The sequence below is a fragment of the Tetrao urogallus genome, assembly GCF_951394365.1.
Source record: "Tetrao urogallus genome assembly, chromosome: 1".
Taxonomy (NCBI): Eukaryota; Metazoa; Chordata; class Aves; order Galliformes; family Phasianidae; genus Tetrao; species Tetrao urogallus.
In genome coordinates this window covers 180,104,974-180,122,083 of record NC_136813.1, presented here as the reverse complement: position 1 = coordinate 180,122,083, position 17,110 = coordinate 180,104,974, and the positions used below count along the sequence as shown (strand labels likewise).

At 42.2% G+C, this 17,110-nt stretch overlaps 1 protein-coding gene across 1 annotated transcript in view; it reads left to right on the top strand.

Annotated features, from left to right (window-relative positions):
- The window catches only part of CDHR3 (cadherin related family member 3), a gene marked incomplete at both ends in the record, with an annotated part of 57,336 nt that overhangs the window by 24,533 nt on the left and 15,693 nt on the right, over positions 1 to 17,110 (top strand). Inside the window, 12 exon segments of the mRNA XM_079547889.1 lie at positions 1,405 to 1,607; positions 4,266 to 4,434; positions 6,566 to 6,651; positions 7,409 to 7,503; positions 7,595 to 7,699; positions 11,781 to 11,929; positions 13,225 to 13,414; positions 14,766 to 14,934; positions 15,447 to 15,515; positions 15,521 to 15,541; positions 16,379 to 16,517; positions 16,626 to 16,724. Coding sequence (XP_079404015.1) covers positions 1,405 to 1,607; positions 4,266 to 4,434; positions 6,566 to 6,651; positions 7,409 to 7,503; positions 7,595 to 7,699; positions 11,781 to 11,929; positions 13,225 to 13,414; positions 14,766 to 14,934; positions 15,447 to 15,515; positions 15,521 to 15,541; positions 16,379 to 16,517; positions 16,626 to 16,724 — 1,494 coding nt within the window.

The following is a 17,110-nucleotide window of genomic DNA, read 5'->3' as shown; positions in this document are numbered from 1 at the left end:
GTAAAATCAGCTGAAAGAAGAAACCATTTAGATACAGTATAGAAAATTTCAGTTAAAAAAAAAGGGCAAAAAGCAAGCACTTATGGTTTAGAAAGACGAATCCTGAGTAAACAGCCAAGGAACCATTCAGAGATAATATGAAAATATAAACTTTTTTCACCCTACATTTCTAAATGTTATGAATGATTTAATAGACTTTGTAAATGCTTTCTGTCAATGAACTGACTTGTTTTAAGTACTAGATACTGAACACTGCCCACAGGTTACATTCAGAGCTCAGCTCCATTTGTGATGTATTCCCAGAAAGCACTCTCAGCACAATCTCATTTACAAAGGCAATGTTTATTGACAATGGTTTCTGGAATCTTTAAGAACACTGAGACAAGCTTAGTCCTTCACTGGTTTTAGGGAAGAGGGACCGTACTCCATGCTTTGCCTCATGGACTCACCTATCACTATTGCGTTTGCTTATTGGGAAGCAAAGACACTAGGACCCAGGGTCTTTGGTCCTATGGGGAATGATTATTTGAGAGTTCAGTAACAGAAGCAGTGTCTGTCACACAAACACAAATCATTTGTAATCTGCTCCAAAAGGTCACTAGTGAGTCAGAGAAACAAGATTTTTGATAGTTTAGGGCAAAAATCACCAAGGCTTCTTCTAATGCCATTTGAAACTCTTGGAGCTGATTTCTTCCCTCCAGATTAAAGGCCCTGCCACCATTGAGGAATGGCAATTGTAGGGCTTCTCTGGGGGCTGATGTGGGCCATCCTTCCTCAGCCACATGAGGAGGGGCAGAAGGACGTGGATCCTTCCCACCATTCAGAGGTGTTGCAACACAGCACATTTCCCTTTGGCATTCCTAAGGCTCAGGCTGAGCACCCAGGTGCAAACATGCTGCAGACCTGATGGCCTCAGAACAGTCCCCCTAGAAGCTTTTTACCTTGCAGCTGCCCAGCAAAAGAAAGACTTCATGGTACTTTCGCTGCAGTAGTTGCTGGGATATGATCAGCCTGGCCTTTTGGTGAGCAGGGTCCACTGCTGTCCTGGCATGCAGTGCATGGAAAGTTTTACCAACAGCAGCCAGCTTTCTTGGCAAGTGTTTTGGATAAGCCATCAGCATTCCGTCCTTCTCAGTCTCATTGAGGTACGCTGCCAGTTTGGGGATATGAAGGCAATACTCCTTAAACATCAGCTATCTGAGGTGAAAATAGCACAGTACTGAATCAAAGAAAAGATCGATTCTGCTGCCATTAGTAATGGGCTTACTGCAGTGCAAACCACATTTCATCAGCAAAAGGAGAATAAGGGCTTTTTGTGCTCAATGACACCTCTTGGCAGCAGTTGTGTGTTCTTGCCAGTCTGGGACTCCTGGAAGTAATTTTTCAATCATTTTCATCTTACAGGAAGAAGAACCCCACTGCTTAGGGGCTTACCTGCAACAAGTACTGTTGAAGAAAATGCACCAGCTGGTGTTTCCGTTTATACCTTCAATGTGACTGGTTCTCCATTGTCTTCTGGAGTTGTTGCAATACATCCTACCATAGTAAATTCGAATCCACTTACGGAAGCATTTGCTATTGTATCCGCAGGAGATCTTGTGTATAGGGTGAGTTTTCTGTTCAGTTTGAGCAATGCTCCGTCCTGTTGGTTTATGGCTCCTGGATTGCTGAGAATTGGCAGTGCACAGTGACTCATCTGTTAATCAGAAAGGTGTTGTAAATGCAGACTGTGGTGCTATTTGGACATACTGCAGTAGATAGGACAAACGAGTAACAATAGTGATTGCAATTAATTGCATCTAGGCAGAAACCACTCATCACAATAATCACAAGGGTATATAGGACAGAGTTCTGTTTTGTGGGTTTATCCGTAGTTATCTGTAAGTTTTTCAACCTACTTAATATGAAGTTGCCTGTGAATTTAAAGTGGATTGTTTAAACCACACGGAGCTCCTGCTTGGACACTCCCACCTAGAACTGAAATGAGTTTGACTCACTTCCAAAACAGTGTAAGCTGAGTCAGATCAAAGCTGTGTTTAACACTGAATGAGAGCTGTGACCCAAGAGGAAGTCACTTGGAGGTACAAAGTTATCACACTTCCACACATCCCTGATCTATTTCTATCGATTGTGTGCTCTTGTTCTGTGTCAAATGCAAGGCAGTTTCTATTGGCTCCAGCTAGCTTTCATTGCTGGATAAATTAGCAAGCATTGCCTCACATTTGCCACTGGCAATGAGTGTTCAGAGGCATGATGCTTGTCACCCCACTGCAGCCCACTTGTGTGTCTGAATCTCAACAGTGATGCTCTTGAGCACCTTTAAAAGATACAGATACATACTGAGTAGAGTCTTAAAAAACAATTTATTACGCTTTTCTGGGTATTTCCAAGGAGGTTTCTTGAAAGTTTCTCACTTCCTATGCTGTATTGTATCATTTTGAATTGAAGCTGTCCCTTCTGCTGCAAAATATAGTCCTTTCCTATGCCTGCTCATTCCTGTCCTGTGCCATCTACAAGCTGTGCAGCACTGTGCTTCTTGAGGAGTGGGACTGGAACACTAATCTGAAGGAAGAATGACCTTGCAAATAGCTAAAAGACTCTGTCGCTCCAAAGTTCCAGCTTGTCATCATCATTCTTACCACAGTCCCATTACTTAAATTGCCTCTGAGGACTTTGTATAACTTGACTGAACAGTAATTGGTATTGGGGTTTCCTAACCCACTTGAGGAACTGGAATGAGGTGTTTGAGCCAGTGAATATCAGTCATAAGAAACTCATAAAGAAAGCTACATACCAGTTGTGCAAGTTAGCAGTTGACTGGCAACCCACAAGGCAAGGATAAATGCTCATGAGTGTCCTTAGTTAATTTATTTGATGAATTCTGATACTTTTATTTATTTACACTATTTTTAGCGGATTTGTACAACATTTTTCAAGAGTAATGTGGTCCAAAATGAGATTCCTCAGCTCTTCTTACTGCCACTAAATCTTTGCTAAGATACAAGCAATATTTGTACATAAGGTATGGGGCCTACAGCTAAGGTAAGTACCTGTTAGCACAGGCTCTCCTGTATTTGTGAACCAAGCCCTTTTGCAGCAAGCCTGGGCAATATCACACTTCTTGATATGCTTTGGGGTTTCTGAGAATGTCGTCATTACTGAGATGTAAACAGTGTGCTGAGGGAATGAAAATATATTGTGCTCAAAGCTATCTTGATGTGATGCTCCCTCTGCTCCCCAGGACTGAAGGGGAAAGCAAGGAGCAGTGAGACTTCCATGTGGAGTGAGGGGTGGGCAGTTATGGAGTGACTCAAGATGCTGCTCACTGTATCTGCAGCTGCTTCAGGTGTGTGGATGCTGCCTTTGTCAGATAGCACTGCTCCTGCCTGGAACCGAAGTAAACCACTCAAGCCTACACCAGTCCAAAGCCATTCTTCACAAGTGCAACTTCAAAAGAGATCATCTAGATTCACAAAGTTAGCAGCTACATTTTTTTTTTCTTGTACCAAGAAAGGAAAGTTCTTGCTTCTTTATTAGCTTTCACAGTGATGATTGTAGCATACAACTTTCAGCATCCTGCTCTTGCTCTGATCAAGGCCTACGTCCAGGCCTGGGGCCCCCAGCACAAGAGAGGAACTGGCAGACTTTAGGCTCCCTTCCAAGCCAAGCCATTTGATTATCACCTTCTATTTTAAGGGGTGATGTGCAGAGCTGGAAGCCTTTCAAAAAAATCTCAACAAATCAAACATTTGCATTATCAGGCTTACAAAACATAAGGACTGTGTTAATTTTTAATTAGTTCAATTTCTCCAAGCAGTTCTGGTCTCACTTTCATGCGGTGTGCTCTTGCAGCTCATTCCTTCCTGTGGTTTCCTGCAAGTCTTCTCCTAGACCCACTTACAAAGGGAAGGGCCTTGTTCCTGCTGGGCTCTACAGACTCCTGCTGCATGATCCTTTCTGCAAAGGAGATGTGCTTGTGGTCGTGAAGGCAACACTCTGCCTTCAGGGCAGGACAGTTCCTGCCGGGCTTTCTGCTCCCCAGACTGTCCCTCACACAAAAAGTCCTTGCATTGCTCCACAAAGCCACAACTTTTTGGTCTGCCTGTCCTTTTTTCCTCACATTTCTTGCACTGGCAAGAGCTGTGTCAGTAAGTGGAAGATTATCTCACTGCTCACTGCTTGTTGATGTTTCTTAGATTCACTCCTACAGACTGTAACTTACATCTCTTGCATGATGTGCTAATAACATTGATTTTTATTTTCAGGTTGTTACCACAGGAAACCCTATCCTAGATTATGAAACTATGCCAAAGCGCTTTGATTTACAGATTTTTGTTGAAGATACTGCTGGGAGGACTGACCTCAACACACTAACTGTCCAAGTAACAGATAAGAATGAACGTCCTGTGTTTCGGGGAAACATGGCAATTCAAAGTAAGATAATGGTGGCATCTGAAAAGAGCAGCACTCAAAAAGATGGCATCAGATACATAATTTCACAGCACCCAATGCCCGTAGTTAAAGTGGTCCAAACATTTTCCCATAGGAAAACAAGGGTGGAACAGGATGATGTTTCTATCAAAACTCTATTTCACACAAATATTTGGCATGCTTCATCTCCAGAAATGCTCGTTTATTTTTCTTGAAGATTTGACTAAAATTGATTAAGACGTTTAAATACATTTGAAGAATGAAAAAAAAAAAGGAAAAAGATAAAAGCAATATTATTTTTTATATGTTCCTTTATTTATATTTGCATGCTTTATCTTTTTGTTTGTTTGTTTTTTGGTGTTTTTTTTTCTTTTTAATGAGATGAAGTGCCCTAGAGATATGAATTGCGAACCCGAAGTTTGATAGGGATGCAGCCTACACAGTATGGATCCATGCTGCAGTAGTTTGTTGAAACTGGACAGATTTGGAGAGGGAAGATAAATTTAAAGAAGTGTACGCTGTGGCTGTGCAAAAATTTGCACACACAGGAAACCAGGTTTGCTTTCAGGTCACAAAAATGCAAAAAGGAAAAGTCTGCAACAGCATCAACGAGGTTGGGTGTCTGGATCCACAATAGCACAAGGACATTTGATTGTAGAATCATTGAATCATTTGAGTTGGAAGAAACCTGTAAAGGCCATCTAGTCCAACTCCCCTGCAGTGCACACGGACACCTACAGCTAGATCAGGTGCTCAGAGCCCTGTCCAGTTTGACCCTGAACGGGGCATCCACCACCTTTCTAAGCAACCTGTTCCAGTGCCTCACTGCCCTTATTGTAAAAAACTTCTTCCTTATATTGTTTTTTTTTTCTTAGTATGAGAATATCACACTCATCTGCTCACGGTAGGTGTTTGGGAGGGCTGACCAACCCCCAGACCCAGAATGGCAGTGCTACACGGGCTGCAGCTGACTGTGCGGGCTCTGCTGGGCTGTCCCCAGGGTTGAGCTCAGCACAGCACGGCCACAGCACAGCCGCTTCTCCAATGCCAATGAGCATGTGGGTGCTCCGTTCCATACAACATTTTGTTTCTAAGGCAAATTAGCTTCCCCGAGGGAAGAGGCTGTGTCATCTTCTCAGTGTTGAGGGTGTCTTGTGTATCATGGGTGCTGATGGAATCTAATAATAATTAAATGTGACACTTCAGGGGATTGGCACAGCATGAAACATACTACGTGAGAGCTTGTTACAAATAAGTGCATCAGCTTAACTCTCAGCTAGAGCTGCCATAAATTGGTGAGCACAGATGTCTGATCTGTCTAACTGCATGGCTGTAGTTAACAGTACCAGCCACAATTAGACACTAATTGCGCATTCGTTGGTTATTAAAAAGCATCTCCCTCTCATTAAACCTTATATTTGTATTGTTGTCCTCTGGGAACAACTCATTACGCTGCTCTGGGGTTCCCACTGCCGTGATGAGAAGCAGCAGTCAGCAGGGGTCACAGCAGCAATTAATAGTCCAGAAATGCCAGGTTCAGCAGACACAAAGGGCAGAAAGCAAATAATGGGATCTAAGGATCTGTTGTTCCACTCATCACTGTGCCTGAGCCAGCTGCCAGTGGCTGAGTGTGGGGCAGCAAAGTTGTGGAGGAATACCCCTTACTCTAAGTAAAGCAGGAGATTAAGCACAGGCCATCTACCATGTATTCACTCCACAGATGTAAAGGAAAAGTATAAATGAAGAGGAAAGGCTTTGAAGTCTCCTGGCAGGGGGCAGGGGAGGGTGTGAAGGGGATGGGGATGGAGAACAGATCACGTTCTCTCCATCTGCATGGTTGAGACAGACATGTATCTACAAAATGCAGTTGTCCTCCATACCCATTGAGCAGCTCAGGGAAGACCTTATTTACAGATCAGTCTGTCTCAACTATCAGTGAGGGATGTCTACACATTTTTCCTTTTAATCTTTTGAGTGTTTGTGTTCATTCCTGTGAGAATTTTGATAGGGGCTGGTGAAGTGAGAGCACACATCAGACAGTAACGCACCCAGACAGCTTCAGAATGTCAGTCTTCTTGCTAGTGTGCCCTTCATTATTGTGCAATTAACACTGTGTGCACTTCTATCCATGCAGCTGTGAGGATCTATGTCTTGGAAGGAATGCCTCCTGGACTCATCTACAGAGTCAATGCAACAGATCCTGAAAACGGTGAACTCAAAGTAAGATGGGGAAAAAAAAAACAGAAATTATATCATTATATCTGAAGTGCTAATTGCCTCTTCCAACAACACACTTCATCATCAGGAACACTGGAAAAGGTTGAAGCATTGTCAATAATAAATTGAGGAAATCCAGCCTCAATGTTTGAACACAAATTGTATTTTGAATTCTCAGCATTCCAAAACTAAGGGGCACTAAAGGCAGAATTTGATGCAGTTAATCAGAGATACAGCAGGAATCGTGTATTTAAAAACAAAAAATGGCTTCAGAACATTTTTAGTAGATTATAGTGACTGAAAGCATGTATAGTTTTTAATCTTCTATGTCACAATGTAAATTCTTTCATATGAGACAGTAAGGAAACTGGTCACAAGGCAATGGAATATTATTTTTATGACAATCCTGGGGCACACTGTGACCCTCAGTTAAGCAAATGGATTAACATATTGGAAAATACTCTGGATATCAGCAAAAATCCCTGGGAAATGATAACTTTGTTTGCAGAAAGGAGAAAAGTAGCAGCAATTAGCTAAGAATTGTTTTGCAGCTCTGTCCTGTTGGCTGTTGTTACATAAAAGAGCACATTCAGGAGCTGGACTCAAAGAGGGAAATGCATCTATGTGTTTCCATGCTTCATCATGCAGTTCTGGGTCAGACACTGTGCTGTGCCTCGGCCCTTATACAAAGCAGTGCACGACCAGAGGGATGCTCAAACAAAATGATGCAGAAACTAATTCATTCTCTTCTTCATTTCAGTATTCACCACTCCCTGAATCAGTGCCATTCCAGGTCTTGGAAAATGGAGACATTTTTTCAAGAAAAAAAATAGATTACGAGAAGGATCCACACTGGTGAGAATTTCTCTTATTCATATGCTTGCAGTAGGCAATGCTTTTCTATGTAGCCAAAGAGTGATTCTTGTTTTGTTTTCTTATTTAACAGCTATTTTTTAAATATAACAGCGACAGATCCAGAAGGACTAAACTCTACTAGAACAGTGAATATAAATATAATTAACATCGATGATGAAAGCCCTTACTTTACCACGTGAGTGAAAAACTTCCATTGTACTGAGAATGTAGATGTTTTCCCAGCTTTACTGCCTTGGCACCAACGGGAGGCTGTCACAGAGGGCAAACTAATACAGCAACACAGTACTACCAAGAACAGCGTTTTCATTTTGTTATGTCTCCTATTCTTTTACTGAAAAGATTTGCTTTCATTTCCCTTTTTTATTATTTGTATTTTTATTAGTTTTAAGTTTTCCAGGTTCTGCTCTGGCGCTAAGGGCAGCCAAACAGGCTTGTTGTACTTGTTAGCAAGTAGAGGTCAAAGCTATGCAAAGACCTTTGGACAAGTTTAGACAAAGGCCTGTTCTAGCCCATGTGAGTACAATCATACAGAACTCTTCATGCAGATGTGTGTTTCTCTGTAATAATGTTTATTCATGCAGAAATGTCTAGACATAAGAAGGTCTCACTTTTGATCTGTCTTTTCCTCTTCTCCTCAGCCACACACACTTGTAACGACCTTAGTCCTCTTTGAAACATTGCCATTCCTGTCTCTGTCATAAGCAGGAAATTGTGGTATCATAACACAGAAGTCAGAAATAGCTTTTGAAAATAAATGGAGCTTTAGTTGAAATAAAGAACGTTGTTGAAAATTTGAGAAATAGGAAAGAATAGCTATGTGCTACCAGGGGGCTATTTTTTGTGGTGGGAAGCACAGTGAACAAATGGTTTCTGAATCAGGAAGTTGACAAGCACAGTTCATATAGAATTAGTCTGATTCTGCAGTTGATTTATCTCTGTCATTCCGTGTGAGACACTAATTAGATTCTAGATGTTCTCTTTATGTCTTCTGATCCTGAGGCTGTAGAAGGTCCCCAGCAGGAGTATTTATGGTGAGATCTCACCTGCCACCTATGCAAAGAGCTGGCAGCCCGTGGTTTGGACAACTACACTCTTTGCTGGGCAAAGAGCTGGCTGCAGGCTGGGCCCAGGGAGTAAAATGGAGTCAAATCCAGTTGGTGACTGGTCGCGAGTGATGTTCCCCAGGGGTTGGTACTGGGGCCTGTTCAGTATTTTATTGATTATTTGGATGAGGGAATTGAGAGCACCATCAGTAAGTTTGCAGATGACACTAAGCTGGGAGGAAGCGTCAATCTATGCGTGGTAGGAAGGCCCTACGGAGGGATCTGGGCAGGCTGAATCACTGGGCTGAGGCCGACTGTATGAGCTACAACAAGACCAAGTGCCAAGTTCTGCATTTTGATCACAACAACTGCATGCACTGCTACAGGCTTGGCTGGGGCAGAGTGGCTGAAAATCTGCATGGAGGAGAAGGATCTGGGTGTGTTGACTGACGCTTGACTGAACATGAGCCAGCAGTGTGTTCAGGTGACCAAGAAGGCTAGTGCCAACCCAGCTTGTTTCAGAAATCGTGTAGTCAGCTGGACAGGGAGGTGGGTGTACTCAGCTCTGGTGAGGCAGTACCTCAAGTGTTGTGTTCAGTTTTGGGTCCCTCACTACAAGAAAGACATTGAGGCTCTGAAGCATGTCCAGAGAAGGGCAACAGGGATGTGAAGTGTCTGGTACGCAAGTCTGATGGGGAGTGGCTGAGGGATCTGGGATGGTTTGGTCTAGAGAAGAGCAGGCTCAGAGAAGGCCTTATCATTCTCTACAACTGCCTGAAAGGAGGCTGTGACAAGGGAGGTCGGCCTCTTCTTTCAGGTAACAGTGATAGGGCAAGAGGGAACGGCCTCAAGTTGAGCTAAAGGATGTCCAAGTTGGCCATTAGAAAACATTTCTTCTCAGAAAGAGTGTTGAGGAATTGGAACAGGCATGGAGGCGATGGAATCACCATCCCTGAAGGTGTTCAAGAAATGTGTAGATGTGGTACTCAAGGACATGGTTTGGTGAGTAATGTTGGTGGTAGTTGGACAGTTGGACTGGATGATCTTAGAGGTCTTTTCCAGTGTTTATGGTTCTAAGTCCATGTAGCACCTGGACCATGCCAAGAAGTCACTGGGCATTGGTTTGGAGCAGTTCTCTGGGTGCTGTGTAGGTTGAGGTCAAGGATCCAGACCTTGCTGGCAGAGCGATAAAGAACCTGGAGAAATGGAAGAATGAAATATTAGAGAAAGATATGGGTATTTTTGTTGTTACTTGAAGTTCAGGTATGAAGTAACCAAAAAGGTTAACAGCTCTATCCAGAGTGCTTTATAAGCAGCAGGAATCCACTTGCCAGTGCCAACATTTGCACATTGTGTTCTAGACTGATTATTTCATCCAAATGTTGTCATTTCTGTTTATTAATCTTTATGTCTGGAATGCCGAGGGAGCTCTTTTAAATATTTATCTAGTTGTTCAAGACGGTGAGTGGAGTATCCATAACACCTAATGTCTAAGACTCAGTTGTTGTATGACACAAATAAGGCATGGTATTTGTTTGAATCTTTTCCCTCTTAGAGGGACTGAAAATAGAAGCTGAGTTTGTAAAGAGCTTGAAATTAAATTACTCTGTGAGCTGTCCTCACTACGCACATGCATGCCCTCACCCTGCTAAAATGTGAGCTGCATGCTGGGACTATGTGTTTTCTGACACTATAATAATTAGTGCTGAGATGGGAGTTGGGAAACTTGACAAGTTAGCAAACCTTTATTTTCTCCTGATCAAAGCTGTCAAGAGCAGAGTTTCAAAGGGTCTTTCTAATTGTTCCCGTGGTATATGCAGGCACATCTGTTTTTGGTGTTCACAACACTGCATCAGCATTCACCTTTTTGAAATTCTGGCTGCTAAAATCAGTGGAAAACTTGTGGAGTCAAGAAAACAGAGGACAAGAAAACAAATACGTGCTTTCTTTGCAATTATATTACAGTGTCTAAAAGGTCTACTTGAACTGTGTTGTAAAATACGACTGGCAAGTGGTGGGTCTTCTGACAACAGGACACAGCCCAGACATGGCTGTGTAGGAGATGGCTCCAGCTCCTGCCCAGCTGTATGAGCCCTCGGTGTAATAGGCATTTCTTGAGAATGGCCCACTCCTTCCTGAGAGATCTGTCTGGTGGCGACAAGGCAATGGTACATGTAAGGCTGGCGGGGCTGTGAAGATAGAGCTGCAGAGAGAGGTCAGAGTTGTGATTCCTCTCTGGGGCATAGGGCTCATGTCTTCCTGAACTAGGAACTATGCACTAGTCTGTTTGTGGTGGCACAGTTTGAAATGCACAAAAAAGCTTCTGTCTTGAAACGTGTTCCTAATGCTTCTTTGAACCGTTCAGCGTCTTCAACTCCCTTTGACTTTTAGAAGTAGATGTTTTGTGTTTGTGCACTTCAGGAGAATAAACCACCTTTCACATAGTCTGCACAGTTTTCGTATGCTTGTCCATACCTGTTTTAGCACATGGTCAAGTACCATAAGTGCATACTTTAGTGCCTATGTGCACACTCAGTTGCAACCATTATAAACAATCCTACACAATTGTCTGCCAGACCATATCTGAGCCATAAAACTCACTACATGGGAAATCTGGGAGCACTGGCATGACAAACAGCATCTGTATTTAAAATGAATCAGACAGACGTTGGGAAATTGGAGCAACATCACGGGGACATCAGCAGGGCACCCACAGGAATGTTCTTTATTGCCTCTACCTGAGGAGCAGCTCATGCTTTTTAGTAATGCTGTTGCACCCCATATGCCTCCAGCATTCACTCCAAAATATAACTGTTACTGCTTCTATTTTTGTTTTTCTCCTGGAAAATAACAGAATTTACAGGAAATGACAGGTTGGTGGTTCTGCAAGGAGACAGACTGCTTGACTGAACAGCCCTGTCCATCTTCAGTTTCCACAATTCCGTGAAAGTCAAATTGCAGTCACTATGAAAAAGTTGCAGAGAAGGGGAAGGACAGTTATTTTTGCAGCTCTGTCATGCTTAATGCGCACATTGCAGCTCAGCTGCTGCTGCAGTCCAGCTGGCAGAACCACTGACTGGGATATTGACTGTGACAACTCCAAGCCCAGCATGGCCAAATGCTTTACAATTGGTTGCGCAGCTAAGTCTGTGCTCAGTTGCTCTTGCAAACACAGGCAGGCCTTTTGCTGAATGAACGTTCTTTCTTTTGTAGAAAACAAAGAATCTACAGGATTCCTGAGGAACAAAGCCCAGGAACTGTTGTTGCCAATATAACAGCTAAAGATCCTGATGATGAAGACTCTCCTAGCAGACTTTTCTACAGCATCCAGTCTTCTGACACATATTTCTCCATAAATCCATGTAAGACAAACAAAAACATACCTTCTGACTCTCTCGAAAAAGAGAGTGGCCACACAGAAGATGTTTTTGCCTGATTGTTTCTGAGTTTCTTTAGTGTCTCTCCCTATAAAAAAGAAATTCTCAGCATGTTTTTAGGGCCAAGTTCCTCCATCAGCTGAATAAAATTAAGTAAAATATATTAAAGAAAGTAGACCAAAGGTGATTTATTGACCAATGTTTTTTTATGTCTGGAGATTGATGATTCCTTGAGTGGAAGTTGAATCAGCTGCCTTTTTCTCTAACAGTTGTAGTGACTTTTCTGGGGCTCTTGCAATGGCTGCAAGTACTTGGACCACAGCTTGCTCTCTCCTACATGAAATCTGCTCTAGCACTGTGATGCACAAAATCTGCTGCTCAGCTTCATGGCTTTATTCATGCCCTTATTCAGGTGAGGCCATTCTAAAGAGTCATCTCCTGTGTGCTGGTCCCAAGTCCCCATGCTCTCTGGGATGCACCCATGTCTGTCCTGAGGATTTTGCTCCTAGAGCTGTAATTCAGCTCTGTCCCTCATCTGCTATTGTTTTAAAGATGTTTATCACAGTGGTAGAATATGCCACCCAGCTGTGGGATATCAAGATTATCCTCACATGCTTTAGATTCCCTGTGCCCTTTGGCTGTGCATTGCTACTATCCCTCTCAATTACACTCCAAAAGGTAGAGGATATACAAACTGTTCCTTTATCTCCTCAGGACTCTGGCAACAGTATTGTGTTCTGCCAAAACAATCTTCTCTTTTTTGGATAGAGGCTAACAGAATTGAAAAAGTAATTAATTGAACGGCTGATCAGAGCACTTGACACAAGCCGAGAGCAGATCTTTTGATATATGAGTAGATTTAGATGTGGTGAAGTGTGCTTGAAATACAACAGCAGAAAGTTAAGCCATCTCACTAGTTAGAGAACAAGGACAGCATGGCCTGCTCATTGTGCTTGCTGCTTGGTGAGTGCACTCAGCTCTGACTTGCACCATTTCCTTGAGAGTGTAATGAAATCTAAGTGCTTTTCAAGCCCTCTGCAGAGGTTGCCACTGGTGTATTTTTGAGCAGTGGGTATTTATCTATGAAAGGCTTACGCAGAGCTATCAAAGCCATTTTGTATCATTTTAAAAAGTAGTTAAACCAGTCATAATTTCTGGAGAACAAAAGACTTCAGCTTGCTACCTGTCTGCTGAGCTACCCTGTCCTTCCACAAGTAGGCCACGAGTGTTTACTGCCTCCCCTGAGGGTGAGCATCTAACTGCTGACTGCTTTTCCCCAGCAACTGGAGTGCTGCAGGTGTCCAGGAGAATCGACCGCGATGTCCTTCCCCTGCAGCTCCATCCCAACGTCTCCATGATAGTCCGGGTGGAGGACAGCCCTCGTGTGGGGCACTCCAGTGAAATGGAGATCACAGTCATCATTGGAGATATCAATGACAACCCACCAGAATGCAATCCCTCCACCTTCAGGTACTGATGCTCTGATTGCCTTAGTACTGCCTTGTTGCCACAGCCCAGTGCCCAGTGTAGGGCACATCGCTTAGGGTCCTCAGATCTCAGAGCCTCTTGTCATATATGTCTGTGCAAAGTAAACTAGTCATGGACTTTGCCATGGCTCTGAACTCTCTGAGGCCTTTGTGAGCTTTTCAAGAACCATGGAGATGTGGCACTGAGGGGTGTAGTTAGTGGACGTGGTGGGGATGGGTTGGTGGCTGGACTAGATGATTTTAAAGGTGTTTTCCAACATTAAAGAATCTATGATTCTATGATGATCAGCTGGCTTATGTTTGTAGATGAGGATATGACATTATCTCAATTTCACAGAGAGACTGAGGTCAAAATTGTCCATCTGAAGTGCTGGATGTCCCATGCTGTAGGGGGCACAGCACTTTATAGGGTAGTTCCCAAAGTACTGGACTGTCCAGTCCAAAGATGGACTGTTCTGCAAATAAAGATCCAGCATCTCATGCCAAGGCCTCTGCAGTGAGACATTCCTGGTTAGTGGGTGTCTGTTTAAATTGTTTGCTCACTAGCTAAGATAAATGTCTTGTGTTTAAATCATGTAGTTTAATGGACTAGCAGGAAAAGAATCCAATTCTTCAGAGCACTGCTTGGTTACAATGTCCATGATGACAGCACAACAGTCTCTGTGGTCCATTCAGCTCAAACTTTCATCTGAATGAGGCAAAAGTCTTCAGGGGAGAAATGAGAGACTGTATATAGGGGACATCATACATATATATAGGGGACTGTATACAAGGGAACATCAGGGCATAATGGCATTTCAGTTAGTTCTTTATTCTTTTATGTCTTACTTTCTTGATTAAGATAAAATCGGCACCCTCCATTACCAGTTCCATCACATGCGTCACTGAGACCATCACTGTCAACAGCAGGGCCAGAAACACTAGCTTTACAAGGCAGCAGAATGATCCAGGTATTAGTTAAGGAGAAAAGAATGAATTTCTCATCAGGAAAACATTATAATGTAATGAAAAAATGAGTGTTGTAAAGATGTTTTGAAATACAAATTAGGAACTGAAATAATCTTGAGCATTAAAATCTCATGGTGCCTTCTGTAGTTCAGTGGATTTTCAAGGTCTTGGTTTTGGGTCTGTGTGCTGCTCATTACATGGGGCTGTTATCCACCACAGCATATGGTTCAGATTCTAGATTGCTTCATCAGCTGTTGTCTATTTAGATCTAGGATTTCATTTAGAAAATAAATGGAAGTACGTCGATGTTTTGGCATGGACTATATGAAGAATTCAAGAGGAGAAATATAAGGAGCTCTGATGGGAAACATGTTTCTTTTAAACAGGAAAGAAATAAATGAAAATACTACTGCTGGGATAGTTCTTCTTGATCTCAGAAACAGCTGTAAAGATATTGATGTTGATCCACCAAACAATCTATTTAGTTTCACTGGATTATCTGGTTTTGGAAGCAACAACTTTGCTCTGGAGTCTGCTGAGTCCGGAAGACTTGTGGTCAGTCATTTGTAGCTTTATGTCAAGTGGACTCGCTGTAGAAAGCATCTTATGAGTTTTCACAAAGGACATTTCTTACTTTGGAGTTTTTGCCTGTACAAGAAAAAGGAATTACTGTAATTCATGTTGCAACAGAGTGAGTTGGTGAGAATGATTTGATTAGATGTAAGCTACAGACCCTTTAATAGGACGGTTTCTATGGATCCTACAGAGTTTGGAAGACAGAGGGCTGTTTTAAATCAAAGTGCTAGATAGGACTGAAAAAAAAGAGTTTTTTAGGGCATGTGAAGCACCAACTTTGAAATGGTTAAGCAAAGCAATCTGATACCATCTCATACCTATTTATTCACGATAGATCATGGAAGATCTTTCTCTCCAATGTGAAGGACTGCAATATGGTAAATGTGGTAAATATTCACAAAAGTGTGGTGGGATTTGTACTTTGTGTGATTTGACGTGTCAAAATATGACTTCCTTATGCTAATAGCTACTGTAAAATTTGCATTTGCCAGAATCCCCACCAGCTGCTGGACATGTGCAGTGACGATTGCTTTGCTGCTTTAAAAAGAACCACAGACAAATACAGAAAAAAGAAACCCCACGAACTGTAGAGAGAGCACAGGCATTCTGCCTAAAAGACAAATATGTGATAGGTGCAGTAAAATGATTTTGTATGACTAATGCTAGTTTTTTCTTAGAAGCATGTATGTGAATGACCACCATCCTTAGCTGCTTCATCTGCCAGCACACAAGACATTTTCAGTGCTGCACAGGATACGATTGTTGTCATCTCTTTGATCACTGTGCTTGTGTAATGTAATAGGCTATCTGAAGCATCCCATCTCTCCAGGAGTTTTCCTATAGACAAAAAGCAGTGGATGCCTGTGCTTTAATCTCACTGCCCCACAATTTATGAGGCTCTTGCAGAGAGAGAGTTCAGGAGATTAGGATTTAAAGCTCTGTATGAGCCACTGTTTAGTAGCTATTTGGTTCCTGGATAAACAGTTGTGGCTGAACCTGATACCTTTAATATAGGTCTGCACACCTGAGCTCAAGGAGTAACTATTGCTATTTAGCAATCACAGGCCCGTGTTGAGCCAACAAAGGGCATGGTAAATAGCCAGCTCATTACATGCACTTGGAATTAAGCAGGTAAAAGGCGAAGACCTTGTGCTCAAATGATACAAGTTCCTGCACTAAAGTGGAAGACAGGCAGAAGGAAAGTGTTTTGAATTGCCAGGGGACCCCAAACAGTGAACATGAAGGATAAGCCTGAAATTCAATCCTGTAATTGATTTATAGCCTATATTACTCCTACGGGACTATTCTGGGTATTCAAGAGGGAGACCACATCTACAGCATGCCAAGAAAACTGATCACCATCATGAGTGCTGTGACTTCATGTAAGAGAGTATAAATACAATTGTGTTTCTTTTTAATTTAGATGACTGAAAGTATTGATTTAGAAAATCCATCTAATCCAGGAGTTGAAGTTTATTCTTTGACTGTCAGGGTGCAAGATATCGCCTCTCCTAACTACTCAAGCAAGTATCCTCTTTACACATTTTTAAAAATATTTTTCTGTGCTGCAACAGCATGGAGAGAGGAGTACCATATGTATTTTGAATATATGCATGAGAAAATTTCACAGCCATACTTAACTATGATTTCATCTTGTGTTATATTTCCAGATACCATTTACATTTATATCAGGATAAAGCCAGTGAATGAATTTTTTCCAGTCTTCAGTAGTCCATCATATGAATTTTATGTTCCAGAAATTACTAAAGGTACAGTAAGTAGCACTTACATGATAGGAGCAGCATTGTCATGCTGACAAATACACTTTTCTCCAAACATGTTTTCATTTATTTGAATGAGGAGAATTGCTCAAAGCTCCTGTTCAGCTGGGGTCCTGTACAATTGCCTAGTACCCCTAAATAGACAAAACTGGCAAGAACTCCAGTTGTACAGATAGAAATCGAGACAGACAAATTCAGCAATTATAGAAAAAATCTGGGACAGAGCCGAGAACTGAACTCAGATTTCTTGTTTGAGATTGTCTTTCTGCTCTTGCTAGATTAGCATTTTGAAAGGACTGCGGTAGTGCAAAGAAACCATTGTACAATGTACATGTAGACCATGGTACAGATGAGAGAGGACTCCCTTGGCCCAG